Genomic DNA, 23,561 nt, shown 5'->3' with positions numbered 1-23,561 from the left:
ATATAGTTTATTCATGCCTGATTTTTTAAATCAATGAAGGCAACTATGTGTTTGCTTCTAATTTCCTCACTAATATTGGGTTTTATCTCTGTTAACTATTTTTGTGCTTTCTATCCAAATCCAAAGTCATTCTTCTCAGGAACTGGTTTGGAACTGTAGCTTGGTCCCTTGTGATTTGGGACAATTCATTACCTTAGTGTGCCTCAATGCATTCATCTGTAAAATACGACTTTACCTACCTTACACTGGTCCTGGTCGATGTGGGGAAATCGTTTGGCAAACCATACAGACAAAGTAATGATGGTGGTCATGGTGATTATCGTCATGGTAGTGGTAGTTATCGTCATTATCGCCCAAGGTTGTTTCAAGAATCAAATTAGAGGATGTATGTAAAGGTACTTTGTAAACTTTAAATTGATAAATCGAACCTTTAGCCAAAAGCTCCAAATCTAGTAGGGGGAGGATAAGGCATGTCTACCAATAACTGTAGCACAAACTAGAATGTTATGTGTACATAAGAGAGGGACAGCCAGTGCTATGGGAAGTCAAGAATTCTAGAGCTCGAAGGCCCTGCAGAGATATCTAGTCCAAGTCTTCCCCAAAGTATGAGTTCTCTATATGCCATTCATTGTATGGTTATCCAGTCTCTGTTTGCACCCCTCTAATGGAGGAAGCTTCCCTATACCCTTAGTCTACCTCTTCAAATTGTTGGATAGCTCTCACAGTTCCGGAGTTTCTCCTTGTAAAGGATTGAAATCTCCCTTACCACCCATCTCTCCAGGTTCTTCCCTCAGGGGTCAAGCAGAATAACCCTAATCCCCTTCCCCCAAACTTCCCCTCACATATCTGAAGACAGACATCATGTCTTCTCAAAGTCTTTTCTTCTTCCAGTTAAGCATCCTCAGTTCCTTAATTTGACTCTATAATGGCACAATCTCTAATCCCCTCACAGTTCTCCCAGTTACATCCATAAGAGAAGGAAGGATGTAGCCTGGGGACAATCTAGAAAGGCTGAAGGATGCTGGTACTATTTGAGCTGGATCTTGAAGGACCTAGAAGACAAATAGAGATCACAGACTCACACAATGTTAGTTCTGGAAAGGACTTTAGAGACCATCTGGTGGTCTCCTTCATTTTACTGTTGAGAAAATTGAATTTCAGAGGATGGGAGTGTGTGGGCAAGGTCACACAGCTAGATAGTGGCAGATATTGGATTCAAACAAGACCCAGTGATCTAAATGGAGTGCTATTTCCATCATATCACAGTCTCCTGGAAGGTAAAGAATAGGACAGAGTTGGATGGGTAGTGGTGGAAAGGATGGGGAGGGGACTTCTGAGTGAAGGGAACAATCGTACCAAAGATCCTGAAGCAGGATTGCACTGGGCACATTTAAGAACAAATCTCTGGAATAAGGAGAGAGCCCTTGGACGTATGGACGTATATGCAGAAAATGAAATGCTCTGTCCCTAAGACCTCATACGCCTTTTAGAATAGAGTTGTACCTTCATTTAGTCCAACTAGGAAAGAGGGAATGGTCTCTGTCCCAGCGACACTGACCTAGCTATCTCTTACCACATCTAGATTCCCTCTTGTTGGAGCGGGGAAGAAGGCTGAGAAAAAGGAAGTAGATTTGGGACTCTAATCCAGGCTGCTCTAGAAACCAATAATGCTGAGCTCAGCGTCTGCTCATGGCCCAAGGAGGCTGATTATTTTTAGATAAGATGAAGGCAAGGGGATCACAGTATGTGTGTACTGCTGATGAGAGCTAGTACAGGCAGTTGTTGAAGGGAGGAGGCAAGGGCCCAGCAAAGATCTCCTGCCCCAAGTTTCTAGCCCCTGCAGTGGGAAGGGCCACTCACGGAACACTGCAGTTGTATATCCCGGACCAGCGTAATACCAGCTACAGAGAGGTGACTTTTTTGGGGAACAGGGTGGGATGGAGGCGTCAGGGGTGCCCATCGCCCCACTGGTTGGGTGGAATAGATGATATTAAGGCTGAGATTCCCTGATAAGGAGTTACACAATAACTGGGCAAGGCTAGGGAGAAGAGGGAGGGGAGAAGACAGATTCGGACCCCTGCATTGGATCATGGGCAACTCAGGTTATTTGCTCTTTCCAGGAGATGAGAACCTAATGACTAGCTGGATGCTTAGAGCAAGAGTAGGCTGATGTGTGTTCTATCACCTACCTACCTCACAGACTCATGGAATGTCAGAACTTAAAGGGCTCTTGGCACAAAGAATGTCAGACCTGGCAGGGTCCTTGGAACAAAGAATGTCAGACCTTAAAACATAGAATGTGAAGAGCTAGAAGAGAATCACAGAATCATGGAGTTTTTTTGGTTGAAAGGTACACCGGACATCATCTAGCGCAGCACTCATTTTACATCTGAGCATCTGAGGCTCAAATGGAAAAGTGACTTGCCCAATTGAATTTGTAGCTGGCCTGAGTCTAGCACCCAAATCCTCTGACTACTTGTCCAGTGCTATTTCCACTTTCTCAAAAGAAAATGGAAGGAACCTTAGAGCTTGCTTTTGATCCTTTCCACATCATTCAGTTGCATGGCTCCCTAGAAAGTGTCTAGGACTGATATTAAGGAAACCTGAATTTCAGCTCCACCACTAATTCTTGGTATGATCATGGGTTGACAAATTGCTACCCTTTCTGGGCCTCAGTTTCCTCAAATATAAAGTATGAAAATTGGACTGGATGTCCTCCAAAGCCCCTTTTAGTTTTATCTTTCTATATTCTCTTACCCCATCCACTCTGATCATTTTACAATGTGTACATGCATTTGTGCCTGGACACGAGTATATCCTGTATGTATTTGAATTCATCTGTGTGCCCTGTGTGTAATGAATGGATATAGGTGCAAATGGGAGCACACATGCTCCCAGATGTGTGTCCTCTAACAAAAAAAGGATGCTACCTTTTTTAGAAACTGTCTAAAAAAAAAGGACACTACCTGTGTCCAAATAAGAGGGTTTTGTCATCTCAGCCCTGGTTTCTCCATCTGTAAAATGGGGATAATAACATTCTGCAACACTTAACCTCCCAGGGTTATTGTAAAGGACAAATGAGATCATGTATGTAGAACACTTTGCAAATCTTGTAGCATTTCATCAGTTATTGTTATTACCCTGAGAAACATATGGTTGATGCTTGGACCGGAGAGCCAGGGAAGAAGAGCATGACTCAGAACTTCCTTCCTGCCCATGTGTACATGTGTGTGCTCCATCTCCCTCCTGCTGCTGGTGCTTCCCTGCTAAACCCACCTTGTGTTTACTTGGCATATTTTGAACATACCCAAAAGTCTTAGTGACATTTTAAGATTGAATTTAAAAGCGTAAAACCTTATTAAGACTTTTGGGGTGCCCTTTATGGGTATGGGCACCTATTACTTTCCTCAACAGAACTGTTAGTTCCTCAAGGGTGGGTGGGGACTAAATTTTTTTCTCTTTGAATCCTCAGCACCTAGCACGATACGTGACACATAGTAGGTGCTTGATAAAGGATTATTAATTGGTTCATTGATCAGTCACCACCCTCTCTCCCCCCCAGCAGCAAAGGTCAGGTATTTTGGGGTAATGTGGGGTCATGTGGTATGGTAGAAAGAGTTTGATTTGACAGCAGACCCTACCACTTTCTAGTTGTCTGAATTTAGGCCGGCCTCTTCATCTTTCTGGGCCTCAGTTTCCACATCTGTAAAATGGGGACAGCAGGATCTGGAACAGGATAGGGAGGAACTCTCTATAAAATTTTGAGCACAAAAAATGAAGGGGTTTTTATGATTCCTGGTGTCCTCCAGGGTGCAGGCACCTTCTGGGTGGGTGGAAAGAGGAGAAGGATGGAGGAGAAAGAAGGGAGGAGGGAGGAGGCTCAGGGTAAGCCAGGCCTGGTTAAAGGCGCCACTGGGCCGGAGGTCGGGAGCTTCCTTGATTCCGGGCAGCCGGCAGGCGGGTGCTGGGGAGGCCAGGGAGCCCATTTATCACCGTCTGGGCGGGAGAGGGAGCTCTGGCTGGCAGGCAGAGGCCGCCGAGACTGTCCATTAACTCAGCAAATCAGATTACGTCAGGGAGCCATTAGTGTAAGGCTGTCACCATGGCAACCGGCCCAGCACTCCGACCCTGCCTGGTCACCAGCTATTAACTTTTTAACCATCTGTGGTAGGGGACGAGCCTTTCCCCATCACCATCCCCTACGTGCTGGGCCACCACCCTCACTCCTTTCCCAAATGGAGGTCAGGCTCTCACCTTCCCACCTGCTCCTATCTGACCTCTGGAATGGGGCAGGACGCCGTAAAGAAGCCAAGGGAGCAGCCTGGGCATTAGGGCATCCTTCCCAGAAGGAAGAGAGGTGGGCTGGAGGGAAGTCAACCATAACAGCAGAGGCAAGCTGGGAATGCCCAGAGGATCTCCTAGCTGGGAGCAGAGGGCACAGCACTTGGAATCACCTAACTGTGTGATCCTAGACAAGTCTCTTATCTTCTCTCCAATTACATTTTCTAGTCTATAAAATAAGAAGGTGGGATTTTTTGGTCTCTAGGATGCTTTCCAGCTTTAAATCTACGCTCTTGATCTATATACAAATAAATAAATGAAAGATCTGTCATTTTAGCGGTGGGTGGGAACTCTTTGAGTGGGTGGTCCCTCCACTCAAGCAGTTCAAAACCAGTCAAGGACTTAGTAAATAAGTCCTTAGAAAGTTGTGAATCACAGGGGTTAGTGACTTGCCTGGGGCCAAGAGAGGGAAAGATTTGAACCCATGTCTTCCTAAATCCAAGTCCAGTACTCTATCCATTATGCTGCCTCTACTTTCTCATCTCTAAAATCAAGATCATAGATTCACAGACTTCTTTGTTCTACCTACTTTGAAGGGTTGTTGTGGGGGGTCAAACAAGATAATGGATATAAAAGAGCTAAAAAATGTGACTATTATTGTCATTATTCCTCATGGCCAATGGAGGGAAAAAGGAGTACTTAATGCCATGTCTCTCTTCTCTCATTTCAGACTCAGAGCAGAGCGGCAGCCCCCGGGCAGGAATGGGCTCTGACCAAGAAGACAGCAAGCCCATCACACTGGGTAAGTGGAGGAATGAGAGCATTAGGGACAGGGAGATGGAAAAACACATGGTGCTCCTCACTTTCTATATATAACCTCAAATATGGCATTTGCTAACTGAGCTCTATTTCCTCCTCTGATATATTAGAAAGAGCACAGGATTTGGAGTCAGACGACCTGGGTTCCAGTTCCCAGCTTTGATATTTACTGCCTGTGCAACCTTGGACAAATCTTTTATCTCCCTGTGCCTCAGTTTTCTCTGTAAAATCTTTAGCGTCCTGTCTAGTTCTCTCTAAATCCTATGATAAAAATGCCTGTAAGAGGCCTCAGGCCTGCCTTGAAAAACAGACTGTCCATCCCTCCTCTAAGAGCCTCAGGGAACTGAACCTGACCCACCCCAATCATCACTCCCTCGGTTCATGATGAAGCCTGGGTCTCTCTGTCTTGTTATTTACAGGATCATTTATAAGACAGTGTAAAAGATATAGTGGCAGAAAAAGCTTTGCCCTTGCCCTCGTGGGGTGCACAGTCTAACTGCAGAGATTACTGTGCAAAGCAGTGTATGAACAAAGGCAAGATAGATTGGCTAAAGTAAAGGTGAGAAGAGTGGGAGAGTTGAGGGGGAGGTTCATTAGTTTTTCCAGACACAGTAGACACTGGCTACAGATCTAGGTGGCCATATGACCCAGTGGTTAGCAAGGAGCTTGGCAGGGCCCCTGTGGTTGGAGATTCCAGGGCCCCAACCCCCTCTCCTCTCCCTATCACCCAAGGTGTCCTTTGCCAGCAAGAAGCCACAAGTTCCAAACCACCGCACTTCTGGCTCACAAACATCAGAGCTGGAAGGAACCTTTAATATCACTTAGAACGACCCTCTCGGTTGACAAGAAGGAAGCTGAGCCCCCCAGAGGGGAAGGAACATGGCCAAGGTCCCACAGCTAATATGTGGCTGGCTGATCCAGGATTCTGGCTCCCAAGTCCAGTGCTGATTTCACTACTCCCACTGGCTGACTTTTTCCAGTCCACAAAGAAACTCCCCATGGACTGAGCCTGTCAGGCAGAGGAAGTCAAGTTTCATCCCCTCCCTCCCCAGCCAGGGAGTCCCCCAGAGAGAGAGAGCCCGTCCACTGCAGGAACAGGAAATCCTGGGCCAGGGAGAGGCCAAGGCAGAGGAAGGAGGGAGGGAGGGAGGGAAGGAGTGAAAGAGGGAGGGATTGAGGGAGCTAGTGGCTGGGTAGGCAGTAAGAGGGGAAATGCTTTGGTTGCAGTGGGACAGCTGGGGCCAGGCTGCCAAGAGGAAACTGCTGGCAGGCCTTGGAGGGGAGGGCCGGTAGTCATTTCTCCCTCAGCCAGTCCCAGACCCAATGCCTCTCCACACCCACCCCTAGCCTATGGCCCTGCCTGACCCCTTTCAGAGGGAGGGCATCCCAGTCATATTGGTCCTAGGCAAGAGGGAAGGATCCAGGGAACTGGAAACCAGGCTGTTTGGGGATGTGTTGAAGAAACTGGGGATGTTGAGCCTGGAAAAGAGAAGACTTACGAGAGAGAGATGCTGTTTGAGACTATTTGGAGGGCTCTTGCGTCGAAGAAAAATTAGATTGGTTCTGGTTGGCCCCAGAGGGCAGAAGCAATGAGGTGAAGTTAGAGAGACAGACATAGACTTCAGACAAGAAAAGGAAACCAAACTTCCTAACAAACTGAGTGATCCATCAGCAGAATGCACTGCCTTAAGAGCTAGCGAATTCCCCCATCATTACTGGAGGGCTTCAAGTGGAGCTGACTGACCACTTTGAGGGTGGGAGGGAGTTACAGAAGGGATTCCTGGTTGGATTTATAGGCTCAACTTGATGGTCTCTGAGGCCCCTTCCAGCTCTGGGCTTACGAGTTGAAAGAGGAGGCCATTTGAACACCACCAGCTCCTGCATTAGGTCAGTTTGTCAATAAGGATTTACTGGAGAAGCCCAGAGTTCTGCTCTGGGCAAGAGACAGAAGACTTCAGCACTTGGGGAGCTCACTGTCAAGCTGAAGAGACGTCAGACTACCTGGGGGTCAGACTTGTCTGATACCCACAATAGATGGCACACATGCGGGCAGTAGGGTGGATAGGGGATTGGGCCTGGAGTCGGGGAGACAAGTTCAAATCCTGCCTCAGCTACTTCCCACCTATCACTCAGGGCAAGTCACTTGACTTTTGTTTCTGTTTCCTCACCTATAAAATGGAGATAAGAAGAGTATCTCCCCCTCATGTTGTCCTGAGGACCAAATGAGAAAATATTCTATGTAGTGCTGTAGATAAGTTTATATAATATTTTATATAATAGCTCACTACACCAGCTATTCTTATTAGAGGAGGAGTCCAGAGAAGGAAGCCACTATTGGGCTTAGGGCAATCAGAGAGGGCTTTCTGGTGGAGGTGAGACTTGAGATGGACACTGAAGGATGGGTGTGATTGAGAGAGATGGAGAGGAGGGGGCATTCTGATATTTCGAAGCAGTATATACTTTTGGAAGTAGCACTGTCTGGTATGAATGGGGTGGAGGTGACTAAGGGGATTGCCTTAGAGAGGACCCATCTATAGGGACCAAAGTGAGGCAAGAGGAAGTTCATGGGCTCTAAGTGATGTATCCCGGGTTAGGTGAGGACTCTGGAATGGTGAGGAGAGAGTATGGCCTCTGCCTACAAGGAGCTCATAATCTAATGGGGGAGACAGCAGGCAAACAGCTATGTATGTAGGAATGTCCTTACAGTATAAATGGCTCAAGGATTCTGGGCCTCCTGGACCCTGGGAGACTGATGTTCTCACTGGCAATGATAGAAGAAATTAGAAGAGGAATTTATTTCCAGAGAGAATAATTACCTTGGTTTTGGACATGAGTTTGAGATGCCAGGACTTACACAGGGAGATCTCCTATGATGTTCAAACACGGGGCCAGGGCTCAAGAGAAACAGCAAAGCTAGAGGTGGGCTGAGGGGATCATTGCATAGAGGAGAAAGCTGAAGAAGAGAGTGGATGAGGTCTTCCACGGAGTCTGAGTCTTGGGGAAAACCATAGTTGGAGCAGAAGAAAGTCTATTCCTAACTAGTTGAGGGAGCAGGACAAAGGATATTCTTAAGGAGCATGGGGAGTTCTGGGCAATCTAGGATTAAGGATGGAGTTCCTCAGAGATGTGGAATTGGAGGGAATGGGAACTATATCTTGGAAGGATGAGGACAGATCGTCTCCTGGAAGACAGGTGGTAACGTGGGGAGCCCAAAACAATACCTAAGGGATTCTGGGACAAAGCATAAATCTAGGGACTCAAGCAACTGCTGCCCCCTGGTGGGGAAAATTGTGGGGGTGAAGGACACATACAAAAAACCCCAGGAAACCTCAACCATCTCTCCTGAACATCCATGGCACATAGGCCTTAGGCCCAAACAGAGTTCATTGGTATGCTGCATTTCACTATACCTCCCCCCCAGAGAATTTGGAAGGACAAGGTCCCTGGAAAAGTTGAGCCATCTGCTGACCATGAAGGGTGGGGTGGGGTTGAAAGGAGAATCCATAAAAAGGAAGAAAAAGAATTGGTAGGCTATGTGATGGAGGTGGTCTGTAATCTCTTAGAACCTTCATTTACAGCCTGTAAAATAGGTGAAAATTAATCTGTGATAGGGGAAGAGCCCACCAATATGTGTTGAGGTGATGTTCCTGGAAGTGACATGCTGGAGCAGGACCCAAGATCTTAACTGGGTGTTTGGGGAGACAGCATTGCCCAGAGGGAAAGGCAGGTAACAAGGAATTAGGAGACCTCAGCTCCAACACCGATTTCCTGTGTGGCCCTGAACAAGCCCTTCATCTTTTCTGAGCCTTAATTTTCAAATCTACAAAATTAGAGTTAGACAAGATTTTTCTCTAAGATTCCTTCTAGACATTCTATGTTCTAAGGTCCTTTCTAGAGCCTTTCTGACCAAGGCATTTGGCCCTTCCTGCTACAGGTAGATGGGTGTGATGACAAGTCCATTTCACCCCTGGGATTCTTTGAAAGATGAACAAAAGGATAAACGGGACTAGCTGCTGGATCAAGAGACTCCCCATCACATCACATCCACTGCACTTGGTACCTTCTTCCTTCTGACTGTCCATTGTCTCTCTTTCTTCCCAGACACCACAGACTTCCAGGAAAGCTTTGTTACATCTGGAGTCTTCAGTGTCACTGAGCTCATCCAAGTCTCCCGGAGTGAGTAATTGCCTGGCTCCCCAGCACCCATTTGGACCTTGACTGTGATCTAACCCATGGGGCTTAGTGAAGAGATGGGGTCTCAGGAAAGGAGATAGGTTTGGGGAAGAACTTCAGTGAGAAGGATGGATTTGGTGAAGGGTTGGAGGCTTGTTAAAGCACATTCAGTAAGGGAATGGGGGCTGAGTGAGGAGGGTAGTGAGCTCACTGAGGGAACAAAAGGTGGGTATGGAGATGTGGTCTCAGGAAAGGAATGTAAACACTAGGAGCTGATAGGAACTCGATGGTGGGAGGGAGCTCAGTGAGAAGCTAGGAATTTGGTAATCGAGTGGGAGCTTAGTCAAGGGATGAAGATTCAATAAGAATAGAGGGATTTAGTGAGAGAGATGAAAGGTTTAGTGAAAGAACAGGGAATCGGTGAGGGTTCCAGTCAGTCTGATGACAAGATTGGGTCTTGGTGGGAGGGATGGCAGGTAAGATGAGGGGTAAGGGTTCAGTGAAGAGTATGGTGGGCTCAAGTGGGGAGATAAGGGCTCAGTGAAAGGCCAGAGGCTCAGCTAGGGGATGGAAGACAAAGTCCAGGGATGGCGTGGGAGAGGGCACACACTGTTAGAATGGCCTTAGTCTATTCCCAGGCTCTGTTACTGGGCTCTCATCCCCTTTCAGATAAATTCAGAGAGAGGAGACTGAGTCTTCATTGAGCTGTGAGTTCAGCTTTCACTGAGAATGGGACCAGAGCCTCACCCACAAGAGCCAGGGGATATCTTAAGTAGCTGAGCTAAAATAAAACTTACACTGACAACAAAAATCCTTCCTTCCCCATATCACAGCTTTCACTATTCTGCCCAGTTGGCCACTTCCCCAAAGATGCTGTATCTTTCCTGTCAGCTGCTTCCCTCTGCCCTGGCTTTGGGAAGCTCCCTCTGGCTAGTCTTCCCTTCTTATTACTGGGAGGTTTCCCCTCTTCACCCACCCCAGGGCTTCCCTGTTTCAAATCCTAGTGGTGTTTGGGCGGGCAGGGGGTGGGGGTTGAGGGGAGGGAGAAGTAGTCATGCTTTTAATCTGACCGGTGCCCACTTCCCTCTACTCTTTCCCAAAGGCAACTGTCTGCCTGTCTCGATGTCCATTTCTAAAGTGTCTGACTCCAACCATTGTCTACCAACCTAAAAATAGAATTATTTTCAAGAGCAATTATATATCCTAAACTGATGTTCCTGTAGGCAATAGGGAGATGAAAGTGTGGAGTAGAGACAGCACTATCCTGTGGAGCAGGACTCCTGGATTTTAAGCCTAACTTGACTCCTAATTTACTGTATGACTGCTGGCAAATCACTTCCTTTTTCTCAGTTTCCGTTTCCTTATATGTGAAATGGGGAGATTTGACTTAATGATCTAAAAGGCCCCTTCCAGCTCTAGAGTCAATAATTCCAACCCTAGCCCTGCTGCTGGCTCATTTTATAACTTTGGACAGCTTGTTTAAACTAACTCTCTAAACCTCAGTTTCCTTATTTGTGAGACTGGGTTAATACAATCTATAGCCTCATGCTTCCCAATGTGCTTCTGTAAGAAATAGTGAAACTGGGGCAGCTAGGTAAAGTACAGTACTAAGCTTGGGGTCAGGAGGACCTGGATTCAGATCTGACCTCAGACACTTCTTATCTGTGTGACCCTGGGCAAGTCACTTAACCCCCATTGCCTAACCCTTGCCACCTTTCTCTCTTAGAATTGACACTAAAGCAGACGGTATGGAGTTACAAAAAGAAAAAAAAAGTAGTGATACTTGTCCTCTGCACCCCAGTACTTCACCTACCCCACCTCTCTTGGATTTTGCAGCACCTGTGGTGACAGGCACAGGACCGAACTTCTCCCTGGGCGAGTTACAAGGGCACCTGGCCTATGACCTGAATCCTGCCAGTGCGAGCATGAGAAGAACACTGCCCAGCACATCCTCCAGTGGGTATGTTCCCACTTCAGGCACTTTGTCCAGGAGAAATATTCCTGCAAATAGGCCAGGAAGAAAGGGACCCCAAGAAATGACCGGCAAGGTGTAGAAGGGGCAGCCCTGAACTTCAAGTGAAGAGACCTGGGTTCTAATCCCAGCTTGGCCATTGACTAGCAGTTGTGCCACTATACAAGATGCTTAACAACTATGAGCCACAGTAGTCTCATCTGTGAAAGGGCAATGATACTATGCCACCCATCTCACAGGGTGGTTGAAAGATCAAAACAAGATAATGTACATAATATGCTTTGTATATAAATATGTACTAGTAGTAGTCATCATCATTGTCCCAGCTCTGACATCATCTTTCTGTGGGCCTTCCCTGGGCCTCATTTTCCTTCATTGTAAAGTAAGAGGTTAGACTAGTCTCCAACATCCCTCAGAGCACTGACATTCCATAGCATTCTATATGTCACGTAAAGAACTTGGAAATTGAGAATCAGGAGTTCTGGTTTTTAGTACTGACTGCTGTTTAATATGTGTGTGATGGTGGGTCAGTCCATTCATTTATTGAGCCTCAACTTACCCATCTATGAGTATAATTCCTACCTTTCCTCCTTCAAGGGACTGCTCTGTAGTTTAAGTAAGGGAAAGTGCTTTATAGGCTGAGGGTTTATTATTATTACTTCAAGGGTCTGTGATTACAGATTTTGTTTTTATTACTATTATTCCTCTACTGCTGCCCTTCCCGATGTCTCATCATGGCATGTAGATGATTGGCTCTCAAAGCCTATGTCAGTGGAGTAAAAACTCCACTGACAGGTCCTATCATGCTGGAAAGGCTTTGAGGATGGACCAACCACAGCTAGAACAGAGAACTTCATTTCCATTAGGCAATGAATGTCTTTTGACCACAGAAACTCATTAAGGTCTACAAAAGGGCTGTACTCTGTGTTGGAGAGAAAGTCCACAATGACAAAATTTTGGATTCTTAAAGAATTAAAAACTAGTGCCCCCCACACATACACAAAACCAGTATTCCTTCCTCCTATATGGGGGTTATATGGACTTCCAAACTGTACCCTACAGTACGGAATGCCCCAAAACATCAACAGGTTCCAAATTGCACATCCTAACCCCTAGGAGATTTGATTCTTTTCCAGTGGTGCTGTAAAAAGAATGTGCTACTTGGTGTGAAAGGACCTTGGCAAAAATCCTGGCTCTTACCTAATTAACTATTTACTTAACTTTTACTTATTTAACGTCTGTGACCATCAAAAAGTCACTTGACCCCTTTGGGCCTCGGTTTCCTCTTCTGTAAAATGAGGGGTTGGATTAAATGGCCTCTAAGGTTTCTTCCAGCTGTAAATCTATGATTTAATGGATTCCTCCAAAGCCTGGGCACAACCCAGGGGCCTTGCCTCTGCTCCAACCACTAGTCCCTAAGCTGGGGAAAGAAAGTCCCTGCTAGAAGACCCAGCTGTTACTTCTGATTCGCTGTGTGGGCTTGGGCAAATCCCTCCCGCGGGCTTGAGTTTCCCCAAATGTAAAATGAAAAGGAAGCAAGTCCCTTCCCTTTGGGGGCCTTTAGTTTCCCCAAATATAAAATGATGGGGAGGCCCCTTCTCTGTTTCCTTGTATGTAAAACGTAGGGGAAGCAAGTCCTTTCCCCTCCCAGGTCTTGTTTCCACATATGTAAAATATGCGGGGACAGCGGGGAGAAGAAGGGGTGTCCCTTCCCCCTTTGGGTCCCAATTTCCTCATCGATGTATAAGGCCTCAGGCCCTCAGGCCCCACTCCCAGCGCTAATATCCTCAGTGCTCCCATAATGCCCCATTCAGAACCGGAAGTCCGGAGTTCGATTAAACTAGACTCTTTCCCCGCCCCCCTTCTCTCCACGTTCCTTCTCTCCTCCCCGGACCTCTACCCTCCCCCCCCCAACTCCAGGTCATGGATTAACTATGCTTTGGGTTTTTTTTTTTCCCCTTCTACAGGAGCAAACGACACAAATCGGGATCCCTGGAGGAAGACGTGGACACGAGCCCCGGCGGGGACTACTACACGTCACCCAACTCCCCGACGAGTAGCAGCCGCAACTGGACGGAGGACATGGAAGGGGGTAGGTGGGGCCGAGAGCTGCGGGTTAGCTGGGCCTTCTTGGGCTTCCCGGCCGACCAGACTACATATCCCGATAGGCCGATCGGCGGCGCCGCTTAGGAGGAGGCTGCAGAGGCCGCTTAGCCTCCTGGGATTGGTAGTCGCGGCTAAAGGTGTACGGGGGCGGGGTTTTGGCGAGCAGTTGCTTCTGGGATTTGTAGTCTCATGCCCACACTCCCCAGACAGGCTGGGGTCCCCCTGCGGCCAAATTAGGGAAGTGCGACCCCAGCCCCGCTTTCAATTACGTCCTCCCCTCCCCCTCCCCGCAAATCATTATTCATCTCCCTGTTCTATCTTGCCATCTCACAAATTGACTGTTCCCCATGTCTGGAAAAGACCCTTCCTCACCTCTGACTCTAAGAATCTCTAGCTTCCTTTGCAGCTGCCACCTCCTCCGAGAAGTTTTCTATGGTCTCCATAATACGTGCTCTCTATCAATGACCTGCTTTCTCCCTCCCTTCCTCTGTCTTTTTTCCTTTCTTTTCTTCTCCCTACGACTATTTATCTATTTGTATATGTTTTGTCCCCCAGTCCCAGAATGAACGCTCTTTGAGAGCAGGAACTGATTTCATTTTTGTCTTGTATGATTTTGTTTTTGTACCATGCCTGAAAGGACACCTATCATGGTGCCTTTTCCCCCATACTGGCAATTTAAAATGTTTGTTGAATTCATTCCATTCTGCTTAGTTCTCTGCCTCTCTCCCAATTTCCTTAGGGCCCACATAGCTGCATTTATAGGCTCCTAAGTCTGGATGACCCTATTTCTCTGGAACCCTATCCCTGTGTCTCCGAATTCCCATTTCTGCACACTCCAGTATCTTTAGAATTCCATCTCAGAAGACCTGTCACTGAGATTCAATCTCTCTGTGTCTCTAAAAGGTCTCCCCACTCAGGCCTTCAGCTGTTTCTATAGTGTCCTCATCTCCAAAGGTCCTCTTCTGTTTGTCTTCATCTCTAGAGGTACCATTCCTATGTAACTGTAGGGTCTTTTCACTTGGGCCCTCTGTCATTCCAAAAGTTTCCCCCACAGCATCATCTATGAGTTCTATTTCTGCAGCATCACATCTTTCTAATGTTCCATAACTGGGGGGGGGGGCCCTCATTGACTTTCCTTTTCTCAGTGCTCTCTCTAGCCTTCTTGCCCTTTGCCATTTCTTTAGATTTCCCAGAATTGCCTCTAAAGTCTCTAACCTCATTTTCTGCAAAAAATTATCCTGTTCAATGTCCCCACAAAGGAAGAATCCCCTTTATGGCATTGCAGAAGATGGCCATCTTACCCCTGCTTAAATGAGGGAGTTGGATCAGTTGGAACTCTGAGTTTCCTTCCAGTTCAGACTCTATGGATCTGCTTTAATGAGGTTATCCCTCATCTCCTACCTCAACAGGGAACAACTTCATCAGCTCCACAGGCAATTGGTACCACTGATGGACAACTCTAATAGAAAGTTATTTCTTAGGGCGTGTGACCTTGGACAAGTCACCTAACCTCTATGGGTGTCAGCTGAGAATAAAAACCTTCCCCTCTCACAGTTTTAAGTTTAATCTGCATTATTAACTTTTCTACATCAGTTTGGAGAACTGAAATTTGATTCCTTCCAGTCCTCCTCCCCCTACCTCTGTCTGTTGTTTGCCCAGCAGAAGATATCTTTTCTCTCTTATGATAGCCCTTCAGGTATTTGTAGACAATGATCACATCTTCCCTAAGTCTTCTCTTTTCCAGGCTAGACCTTTCTGTTCCCATTGGATCTTTGTATCTGCTGGTGTTTTGACTCCTTCCCATCCTGTTCACCCTTCTCTGGATATGATCCAGTTTTCAATGATCTTGGCTAAGCTAAGGCACCCACATGGGACAGAGTCCTCAAATTTGGGGTTGGAGGTGATTGTAGGTGACATCAGGGCAATAGAAGTCTATTAAAGAAAGGATAGATTTCATTAGCATGGTTAGCTTAGATGAGGATTGTGGTCAAACAAACCCCTGGGTGTTTACATAAACTACTGGTTAGGCCAGGTATATAGCTTGTATTTGTAAAGTTGACCTTTCAAAAAGAAAAAAACTAAAGTAACTTCAGAGTTGGAAGGGACCTTAAAGGCCATCTAGTCCAACTCCTTCATTTTTCTGATGAGGAAATTAAGTCCTTGAAGGGTCATTTGATTTGTCCAAGTCACACAGGCTACAAGTAAGGGCCCAGGATTTTTTTTTTAACCCTTAACTTCTGTGTATTGGCTCCTAGGTGGAAGAGTGGTAAGGGTGGGCAATGGTGGTCAAGTGACTTGCCCAGGGTCACACAGCTGGGAAGTGTCTGAGGCCGGATTTGAACCTAGGACCTCCTGTCTCTAGGCCTGACTCAATGGCCCAGGATTTAAAGGTCTTCTGACTTAGTTATTCAGTCACATAACATTCATGAAGTGCCTTCTCTGTGCCAGGCTCTGTGGTAAACTCTGGAGATACAAAGACAAGCAAAATTAAAAACTCGCTGATCCTGTCCCTCAAGAAGCTCACAGTCTGATGGAGCAGACACCATGCAAACAACCCCAAACCTTTCCTCTAGACCACACTGGAATCTTATATTTATGTCCGTTCAATTTCATCTTAGGTGTTTCAGCCCAGAATCTCTCCTCGTAGGAGCCAGGCAGCACAGTAGATAGAGCATCGATCTTGGAATCAGAAAGTCTAATCTTTATGAACTCAAATCTGGCTTCAGATACTTCCTAATTCTGTGACCCTAGGTGAGTCACTAAGCCCGGTTTGCCTCAGTTTCCTCATTTCTAAAATGAACTGGAGAAGGGAATGGCAAACCATCCCAGTACCTTTGCTGAAAAAAATCCCAAATGGGGTCGGAAAGAGTCAGCCTTGACCGAAACAACTGAACAACAACAATCCCTCCTTGCTTGCTGTCATCTGCAGATGTGACAAAGATATCTTTAGTGTGTCTGCATGAGTTGTTGAGAAAGCCGCGCTGCTGTGACATAGTGTTAAGAGTACTATATTTGGTCAAAAGACCTAAGTTCGGGTCTAGGGCTCCCCCCTTGATCTGTCGTAAGACCCTGGGGAAAATCACATCATCTCTCTGAGGCTCATTTTCGTCCTTTGTAAAATTACTTCTGTGAGCCTTTCTAGCTTGAAATCTCTGCTTCCATGAACCTTAAAATGTGAACCTATTGTTTCCCAAAGAGTGTAAAATGCTCCAGATCCAGAACACTTTGCCTTCCTTTGACCTGAGGGGATGCTGCTGCCCTTTTAAACCTGGTCTCCCCAACCCCGCTCTAAAATGTGTTGCCATTGGGTAGAGGGAACAGAAATCCCATCCATCCTCCTCTTTCCCCCTGCCGGCCCAGCCCCAGGGACTGGTAACCTTAGCTCCCGGTCCTCACCCAACCAGCTCCCTCTCAAGTGTCTGAGATGATTGTGGCTGGATTGCTTTCTGGTGTGCTTTTCAGTCTTCCTGTCTAGACAGCCCCAACTAGCTGTTCATTAAGAAGGGGGGAGGAGGGGGCTTAAGTTAATTAAAGCGATACTTTCCCCCTCCCCCATCATGTGCTTGCTTGTCTCTGGCACTTGATTTCTTTTCTCCCCTGGGAAGGTTTCAGGCCTAGGAGTTTATCTGTCCAGCCCCCCTCCCCCCTAACTCCTGTCCCCAGGCTCTTCCCTTTGAATCCTTTTTCTTCCTGACTGCCCCCTCCCCACCCCAAGCATACAAGGGAAACAGTACTGAGCCTGGGATTCAAATGTAATAGAAAGTCTCCTAGAACAGGGCTTTGGAGACGTGGGTTCTGATCCCATCTCCAACTCTGACTTACTGGATGATCTGGGGCAAGGCAAGTGGACCTGCTGCTAAAGTAGGCACAGTGCCTTGGAGAAATCACTTCCCCTCTCAGGGCCTTAGTTTCCTCTTCTGTAAAATTAGGAAAGTAGAAGAGATGAAGTAGATGATCTCAAAGGTCCCTTCTAGCTCTGACATGCTATATAGTCTAAACCTTTCCAACTCCAATAATATGTGGTTTTGACCTCTTTGGTCAGAGGTTGACAGAGAGGAGGTTTGGCACAGAGTATTGTCCTGGAAGTCAAGAAAAGCTGGATTCAAATCCTGCCTGAGAGTACTAAATCTTGCTTTTTTTTTTTTTTTTTTTAATTTTAAACAAACTCTTACCTTCCTCTTAGAATCAATATTATGTTTTGGTTCCAAGGCAGAAGAGCAGTAAGGGCTAGGCAGTGGGGATTAAGTGACTTGCCCAGGGTCACACAGCTAGGAAATGTCTGAGGTCAGATTTGAACCCAGGACCTCCCATCTCTAGGCCTGGCTCTCAATTCACTGAGCTGCCCAGCTACCTTCTAAATTTTGTTTTATTAACTGTATGACCTCAGGCACATCATAGCCTCTCAACCTATTTCCTCATCTATAAAGCTTTGATGATAATAACCACTTTTTACGAGATTGTTGTGAGGCTCAAGTGGGATAGTTTATGTGAAGAAAGTTTCGCAAACCTTAATGAGTTGTAAAAACATGAACAATTATTATTATTAGATTCATACACTTCTAGCTGAAAGAGAGGTCATCTCATCCCGGCCCCTTTCCTTCAAGGAGAAAACTGAGGTGTGGAAAGACTGAGTGACTTCTCACAAGCAGTAAGTGGGAGGGACGAGACTTAAGCCCAAATTCACTGGTCTCGTCCCTGGTTGGGCCTTAATTTTCCCATCTGTCAAATGTGCCTCTTGATGTAGGAGGCATAGAATCAGTGTTCATTGATTATTTATTGACTCGGTTAAATGAAAAGAAAATTTTCACCCAACGTACATGCTCTGTTCTGGACGCCAACCCTTCTCCATCCCTTCTTCCTAATTCTGCTGCTCCAGAGAGGTTTCAGGGCCACAGCAGAGAGCTGACATCCCAGCCCCAGGGTCTGGGCCCGAGCCACTAGGACGTAGCTATTTCAATCCCCGAACAAGATGTTCTAGGAAATCCTTGTAAGTGTGTGTCTGAGTGAGGTCTAACCTCATTACCATAGCGCCACATGGCCCTCGGAGCCTGCCTGGAGAGATGATGGCAGCCACAGGACTATTCCAGGATGTTCTCCCCACCCCCAGCCCCTGCCACCCCGACTCTGCTGAGAGGAAAAGCTCCGCTCTAGCTGGAGTGAAGGGGAGGCTAGGGAGAGAGTTCGAGCAAGGCTGAACTACTGTTATGGTAACGATGACGACTACTGTTACAGCATTAATATCCTATATCATTCGTGCCCATTATCTCGCAGGCCCCCTTTTATCAAGAGGGAAACTGAGCTCGGGAGAGGTGAAGCCGTATAGCTAGGAAGTAGCAGAGCTCCCACTGGTGGGAAAGCGAAAAGGATTCTTGAGTTCAGCTGGAAGGGGCCTTAGAGATCCTCTAGTCTAATTTCAGTTAATCAATAAGCCTGTATTAAGTGCCTACTGTGTGCCAGGCTCCACACAGAGTGCTAGGGACAAAAAAAGGGGGCCACGGGCAGTCCTGCCCTGGAGTTTACAGGCTAATGATTGTAAATGATGGTGGTGTCACCTGGGCCTTTCAGTGGCACCCCCCCCCCGCGAGGACTTATCCTCTGGCTGGTGAGAATAAGATCACACCCAACAATTCACTCTCCTCATTGCTGCTTCTTGGGATCCTTCACTTCTTTTAGGTCCCATCAGGTGCTGCTTCCTAGCAGAAGCCTTTCTTGAGGCCAGGAGTTATCAGCATTCACTTTCCCTTCAAATTAGATTGCATTTATCTAATTAGATGCTGTGTCCCTCCCTCTCCCAGTGAAATATAAACTCCTTTAGGGCAGAGACTGGTTTCCATTTTGTCTTTTTTTTTTTTTTTTTTTTTTTTTTTTTTTTTTTTTTTTTTTTTTACAGCCTTGCCTTCTATCTTAGTAGCAATTCTAAGACAGAAGAGCCGCATGGGCTAGGCAGAGAGGATTAGGTGACTTTTCCAGGGTCACCCAGCTAGAATGCTAGGCTAGATTTGGTTTTCATTTTGTCTTTGCATTTTCAGTACACACAGAATGCTTAGCATGGGTTTGGTTTGGGGGGGGGGGGGGGGGGAGGCTGGTCCTGGGAAATTCCTGGTGTGGAGTGTGTGCAGCTTCGAATCTCATTTGTACCTTAGAGTCTCGGAGAATTGTTTGGGGTCCTGAGAGACTGAGTGATTTGCCCACAACTACACAGCTAGTATGAGTCAGGGTAGAACTTGAGCGAAGACTTCCTTCCCTCAAAGGCCAGCCCTTTATCCACACTGCTGTGCACATAGTCAGCACTCATTGCTTAGGAAAGGGAAGATGGGTGGAACATGGGCAGGTCTGCAGAGCCTCAAAATTCAGCTTCCTAGGACAAGACCCCAGACTCCCAGCTCCCCCCACAGACATTCCCAGCCTCCTCACCCCACAAATCTGTGGCCTTTTAGGTGACCTTCTCTTCTTCCCCCCCCTTAGGGATCTCACCCACAGTGAAGAAGACTGAGATGGACAAGTCCCCCTTCAATAGCCCATCACCTCAGGACTCACCTCGCCTCTCCAGCTACACCCAGCATCACCGGCCTGTCATCGCTGTGCATAGCGGTAAGCAGGTGTACCCCAAAGGGCTGAGCCTGGGCCTGTGCAAGCCTGAGCCAAAGAGGGAAACTACAGTACATGGGGGGCATCAGGCTCTAAAGATAAAGCTCCTGATACGATGGCATTCTTAGATAACCTGAAAGATTCAACAAAGGATAATTGAAACAAGAATTAAACTCTAGCCTCCGCCCCTCACCAGAACCATCCAGATCCCCCAACCCAACAGAGATCATCTTCACCTTCTTTCTGCCTTAGGAAGGCCTGTGCTCAAGCCATTCCTAGAGGGCCATCTCCATTTCCCCTTAATCTCTAAATGATGTCAGACCCTCCAACCAGTTCCTGGGTTTCCACTCCTTCATGGGTGGTGAGCGCAGCCCTTCTTCTCATCTGACTCAGATCCCTCCTATTAGAGCCTCCAAGGCTTCAGTCTAATCTAAGCTGGGGATGAGCTCAGACCTGGGCTCTAGACCTGGTTTTGGACTGCCTTGCCTATGGTGGCTTGGGCCAAGTTGCTTACCCTCTCTGAGGTGGGATTTTCTCCAAAGGTCAGAAGAAGAGGTTGGGAATCTCTTCTGTCTCTGCCCACTCCACCTCTCCCAGCCCTGCAGATCAGCCCCATGCCTCGTGAGAGGCAGTGTGACGGGGTGGAAAACCTGGAGGCCAAGGACCTGCATTCAAGTCTTGCCTCTGTCACCACCCACTTGTATGTATGGGTGCATGTGGGACTTGAGCGGTCATAGTGTCCTCTTTTGCCAAGGGCAGGAGTTGGACTGGAAGCTCTCTAAGGTCCTGTCTAGGCCAGAATCCTAGGGTTCATCCAGCCCAAAAGCCCCAGACAGTCTGCTCTGTCCCTAAGACCCAAATCAATCACACATGACCCCCCCCCCCCCGGGATGTAGGGTTAGATGTCCTCTGCCCGACCTCAGAGGGCAGAACTAGGACCAATTGGGGAGAGGCTCCAGAAAGCCAAATTTGGCTCTGTATGCAGAAAGAATTCTTGAATGATCTGAGCTGCCCAGCCGTGGAAGGAGCTGTCTTGAGAGGCAGTGAGCAAACTCCCCATAGCTGGAACCATTTCAGCAGAGACTGGGTGGTTACTTGTCTGGTCCGGGATAGAGGAGGTTCCTGCTTCTGGTTGGGGTTGGATTAGGCGACAGGCTGAGGTCCTTTCCAAGGCTGAGTCTTCTCTGGTTAGCAGGCTGGCCATGCATCTGAGAGCCAGCACTGAGGGCCCCGTCCCTCTCTCCTCAGGTATCACCCGGAGCCCTCACCCCTCCTCTGCGCTGCATTTCCCTACCACCTCTATAATACCCCAGACGGCCTCCACCTACTTTCCCCACACTGCCATCCGATACCCGCCTCATCTCAACCCCCAGGACCCCCTCAAAGATCTCGTCTCCTTGGCCTGTGACCCATCCAATCAGCAGCCAGGACCGGTAAGGACCAGGGGGTGAGAGTGGTGGGGAGGGAGGAATGGAGAGAAGCCTGGAGGAAGAGAGGAAGCGTGGGGCTGTTTGGAGGGAGCCACTAATCTGGGGAGCCCCGGGCGTGGCGCCTCTAGTGTGAGAAGCACCAGTCTTAAACGTGGAAGGCCTGGGTTGTCAGTCTCCATTCTGACGCTAATTGTGTGACATTGGACAAGTCATTTCACGTCTGAAAGTCAGTCGTCTCTTCTGTACCGTGTGAATGAGAATCATTACCCTGCTTGTTCCCTCATATTACATAGGGCTGGTGGGAGGTTCCCACCTCATCTGAGCTGTGACCGTCGAGTGAACTGTTGTATTAGTAGTGATAGTGTGAGGGAAGAGAGAGCGGCCCACTGGTTCGTTGTTCAGCCTCCTTCTTGCCTGTGCACCCCTCAGCCCTGCCCCCAGTTTTTTATACCTTGTGAATATACCCCTGAAGCAGTGTCTGTGACATTGAGAGGGAATTCCTCCTGAGACCCACTAAACTCATAATGCCCAAGTTCCCTGCCCTGCCACTACCCCACTGGCCCTGGGCACCTCCCAAAGAGAACTCAGGGCCCAGGACGCTCAGGCAGGCAGTGACGTGAGGGTGCAGGACCAAGTAAGCCTACAGGCACCAAACGTGGGCAATGCCAGGGATGGTCAGTGCCAGCAGCAGGAGGTGGAGGGGGACAGCCCCGGGCACCTGGGGGGAGGCGGGCCAAGGCCCGTGTGACTCCTGCCGCCCTTCCCCCCGGGCTCCCCTGCCTTCCCCCCTAACCACTTTGTCTCTCTGTTCCCCCCAGTTAAATGGAAGTGGTCAAGTCAAAATGCCCAGTCACTACCTTTCCACCCAGATGCTGGCACCACCACCGCCCCCAGGCATGCCCCGGCTGGCTATCTCCCCTGACACCAAATCTACCACCACAACTTCCGAGGGAGGAACCACATCGCCGACTTCACCCAGTAAGCGTGAGGGAAGCAGTGCCCGGGGCAGGGTGGGCAGCGCAGCGCAGCCGGGCACCCCTCCCTTCTCCCTGACAGCTCAGCCCTCCTTCCCCATCCCCTCGGCCCTGCTCACAGTCATACCCAGGAGTTCTCAGCTTCCTGAGGGCCCGGGCAGTAGCCAGCAGGGGCAGGGTGCCGAAGGTAGCCGGTCGAGCCGTCCGCCCATCTCGATGGCCAGGCACTCGGGCAGAATGAGCTTGGTGGGTCTCAGCCCCATTGGTGCCGGGCGTCTCCGTCACAAATACCACTGCAGTTGATCCCCTCCTCTTTTCCCCACAATCCCAAGGCTGAGGTACGCAGGGAAGGGAAGGGTGAGGCCAGAGGCGAGCGGTGTGAGGAGGAGCGCTGCCCAGGTGTCTAGGAGCCAGGGTTCTGGTGGTCCTGGCTCTGCCACTGATCTGCTTGGTGTGTGTACACCCTCGTGTGGCACGCTCGGACAAAGCTTGGGCCTCACTTCTCTGGGCCTCACTTCTCTCCACCTGTAAACCAAGGGTTTGGACTAGGCGGTCACTCAGGACCTTCTGGTTCTCCATTGGATGTCTTGTGTTCTGTGTCTGACATTCTGTGTTCTGTGTCCTAAGGTCTTCTCTGCCCATGGTCTGTGTTCTGTGTTCCCTTCCAGCTCTGACAGTCTGTGTTCTGGTATTCTGGAGTCTTTTCCAGTTTCATCGTGCTATACTTCATGTTCTGCCTTCTCTGGTCCCTTCCAGCTTTGAGTCCTCTAATCCACCCCACACCCTACCCAGTGTGCCTATTCAGGACCATCTGGTCACTCCACACCAGGCCCCGTCCCCCCTTTACTTTTTCTGTCCAATCCCCTCCCCAGACTCCATTCCACTCCCCCGAGCTCTCCCGGGGGGCTTCCTGTCATACTCTCAATCGACAACTAATGAAATGAAAGGTCAACCAGCTCCAAATGAACTATGCCCCTCCTGGCACACACTCCCCCGACACTGCCGCAGAATGACGAGCATCTGCTTCCCTCCATCCAGCCCCTCAGGAAGCTGCCCTTGTCTCCTTTGCTTCCCACTGGGACAAAGGAAAGGAGTTTCCTTCCCCACCTTGAGGTCTCCCCAGGATTGGATGAATCACATCTAGTACAGATTCAGTAGAGCATGGAGAATGAGGTGCGGCCTCTGCGCTTCTAGAACCCGAGCCTCGGGCTCCTGACT

General features: G+C 48.3%; 1 protein-coding gene across 1 annotated transcript in view; it reads left to right on the top strand.

The window, feature by feature from the left end:
• The window catches only part of NFIC (nuclear factor I C), a 220,706-nt gene that overhangs the window by 179,497 nt on the left and 17,648 nt on the right, over positions 1-23,561 (top strand). Inside the window, exons 6-11 of the mRNA XM_044671380.1 lie at positions 9,211-9,276; positions 11,110-11,233; positions 13,216-13,337; positions 19,817-19,932; positions 21,166-21,372; positions 22,188-22,347. Coding sequence (XP_044527315.1) covers positions 9,211-9,276; positions 11,110-11,233; positions 13,216-13,337; positions 19,817-19,932; positions 21,166-21,372; positions 22,188-22,347 — 795 coding nt within the window. The remainder of the gene's footprint in view (positions 1-9,210; positions 9,277-11,109; positions 11,234-13,215; positions 13,338-19,816; positions 19,933-21,165; positions 21,373-22,187; positions 22,348-23,561) is intronic.

Source organism: Gracilinanus agilis, chromosome 1 (assembly GCF_016433145.1).
Source record: "Gracilinanus agilis isolate LMUSP501 chromosome 1, AgileGrace, whole genome shotgun sequence".
In the NCBI taxonomy this organism is placed as follows: domain Eukaryota; kingdom Metazoa; phylum Chordata; class Mammalia; order Didelphimorphia; family Didelphidae; genus Gracilinanus; species Gracilinanus agilis.
This window is presented reverse-complemented; position numbering and strand designations above follow the sequence as displayed.